This window comes from Pinus tabuliformis, chromosome 3_2, assembly GCF_031772625.1.
Source record: "Pinus tabuliformis cultivar Carrire ecotype Pingquan chromosome 3_2, CPIR1, whole genome shotgun sequence".
NCBI classification, from domain to species: domain Eukaryota; kingdom Viridiplantae; phylum Streptophyta; class Pinopsida; order Pinales; family Pinaceae; genus Pinus; species Pinus tabuliformis.
This window is the reverse complement of record NC_142302.1, coordinates 804,558,164-804,560,888: the sequence shown is the minus strand read 5'-3', so window position 1 is coordinate 804,560,888 and position 2,725 is coordinate 804,558,164. Positions and strand designations below refer to the sequence as shown.

General features: G+C 45.7%; 1 protein-coding gene across 1 annotated transcript; it reads left to right on the top strand.

The window, feature by feature from the left end:
• The first annotated feature begins 1,151 nt into the window (after positions 1-1,151).
• Positions 1,152-2,117, top strand: LOC149183039 (uncharacterized). Its single transcript, XM_089414794.1, has one exon. The coding sequence runs from the start codon at positions 1,152-1,154 to the stop codon at positions 2,115-2,117; it is 966 nt and encodes a 321-aa protein (XP_089270920.1).
• Positions 2,118-2,725: the final 608 nt, after the last annotated feature.

Sequence of the window (2,725 nt, the reverse complement as noted above, 5' to 3'; positions counted from 1 at the left end):
CCAGCAACATAACCGAAAGACAAGCGAAGACATCACATGTATCAATCACCATAATTTTCTTTCATTAAAAACAAATTTCATTTACATTGTCCAGAATAGCAATTCATAGCTAGAATCGATAGCGTCAAGTTCCCTCACATATACAGAGACCAACATAGTCACGGCGAGTGAAAATTCAACCAGAAATTACAATTATACAGGTCAAGCATAAAACCCTAGGTTAGGATTTGAAACAGATTTGTAACCGGGTTACGTTGAAGCCACATTTCCACACATAGGACTCAACTCAGAACGACAACGGCAAACAGAGGACCACACAGTGACCAGACAGCCAACTATTGGACGGGCCGTCCTTCGAACAGTGACCCATATTCAGCAGAACAGAACAGGTTGCAGGCCTACCAAAAGATACGCAACCAAATGTCATTGAACACAGGGGCTTGCGCCGTCCAGGTCGCTTGAGAGGACCTGCAAGAACCAGGCGTGAATGAGTTCGAGCCACAGAAAAGCTCAGAGGGACGAAACCCTCTAAAATCAACATAAAGACTGATAACGAAAAAAAAAGAAAACCCTTACCTGGAGAACGCGAGAGGAGAAGCCATATTTTTGAAGCAGAGTACGCCACAGAGCAACTGAAGAGAGGAGGAACAATTTGGGGTTAGACCCAGAACGAGGAGCAAGTAAAAAAATTGAAGCATGGAGAAACATTTTACCTGTATCAAAAACTGAAGTCGCTTCCCGGATATTCCTGTGCTTGCAGCCACAGACAAGGCAGCGTTACCAGAAGGCGAAGGAACCATAGCACAGCGCACCCATCATTTTTCCATACGCAGAGCTCGCAAACCCTCGGAGCCAACAGAACGATAAACAGAGAAGAGTCGAGAAGGCGCGTGAAGATTAGGGTTGTATAGTTTACCAAGGCAGGGTACTATCACATTTACGTTTGCATTCAATGCACAGCTACCACAACTACAGAGCCGTGGGAGAGACAACAGTTCACCGCCACGTCAACAAACCAAATATCATATAAAGCGCAAAAGCTACGCCAAGTGGGCTGGGTGCCATCAGAGTGGTATCAGAGCTGTTTGAGTTGAAGAGATTTGGGAGAAATGGATATAGGTAGACGAGGACGAGGCAGAGGTGCCCGTAGAATGGCAGATGAGGCGTTAAGAGAAGAACTCAGAGTTCTTACTGCCCGATTGGAAGCAGTAGAGGCAGGCAGGAGGAGAGATCCAGAGTTAGGTGATGTGAGTGAAGAAGAAGTGGAAGTAGCGGCAGATGGGGCTGAAGGTGATTCACCAGAGGTGAAGTTATTGAAGTCTGTATTATTGTCAAATAGCAAACCAAAACCAGAATTACCAACCTACGATGGCAGTTTATCGATTGATGTTGTATTAGATTGGATTAGCGAGATGGACAAGTACTTTGAATGCGAGGAAATTAGTGAAGACCGTAGGGTCAAATTTGCAGCAACAAAGCTGAAAGGACACGCAACCCTGTGGTGGGACAGTGTCCAGAATGAGAGGAAGAGATTGAACAAACCTCCGATAAAGACTTGGACGAGGATGGTAGCTAGATTGAAGGGCAGATTTCTGCCAAGAGATTACCAAATTGCGTTACATAGGCAGGTTCAAAATTTGAGACAGAGGGGTTTGACGGTGGAAGAGTATACGGAGGAATTTTATCGAGTAAATTTGCGAGCAGTATACACAGAGGATACAGCAGAAAGGACAGCCAGATATGTAAATGGGCTGAGGATGGATATTTTGGATGAAATAAGTATTTTGTCTCCCAATAATATGGAGGAGGCATACCAGAGCGCGGTCAAAGCAGAGGAAAAACTTAACCGAAGGCAGAATGCCCGGAGAGGACGAGGGTCTAACAGAGGAAGAGGCCAGTCCTATGGCAGGGGCCGAATTGCCAGCAACAGTGAGGAAGCCAGCAGTTCGAGAACTTCGGTAACAGCAGAAAAAGGATATGGAACGAGAGGTGGCATATCGTTTCAGCGCGGCAAAGGAAATGGCCATGGAAGGGGAGCTGGTTACCAGTGCTACAGATGCCACAAGTGGGGGCACCATTCTTTTGAGTGCCCAGAAATAGATTCAACTGGACAGTGAGGCGCATATGTGGCGCAATCGGAGGAAGCAGCAGCACCCCATCAAGAGGCAGAAAATGCCCCAGAAACAGGAGAAGCTTTAGTGCTGCATAAGGTGTTGTTGAAGCCAGTTGATGAGAGTATTGAGCAGACGCAACGGAAAGCTCTGTTCAGGACAGTTTGTAAATCGCAAGGTAAGTGCTGTAAAATGATAATTGACAGCGGAAGTACTGATAATCTGGTGTCAGTTGAGATGGTGGAGAAGCTAGGACTGAAGCGTCTGAAACACCCCAGTCCATATCGAGTTTCATGGCTACAGAAGGGACACCAGTTGCTGGTGGATGAGCAGAGTGAAGTGGAATTTCAGATAGGACGTTATAAGGACAAAATTATTTGTGACATTATGCCAATGGATGTATGCCACATCTTGTTGGGCAGACCTTGGCAATATGACAGAAAAGTGACACATGATGGGGTGTTGAACTGTTATAAGTTCGAAAAAGATGGGGTTAGGAATACCCTTGTGCCTATCAGGGAAGAGAAAGAGGCAGCTGAAGTAAATGAACCTAAGGCGTTTCTTATGAGCGGAAAACAATTTTTAAAGCAGGTTGAAAACAGCAAGATGAACTA

Excerpts from the sequence above, each read along its gene's own strand:
- LOC149183039 (XM_089414794.1), top strand. The coding sequence starts at position 1,152 with ATGGCAGATGAGGCGTTAAGAGAAGAACTCAGAGTTCTTACTGCCCGA.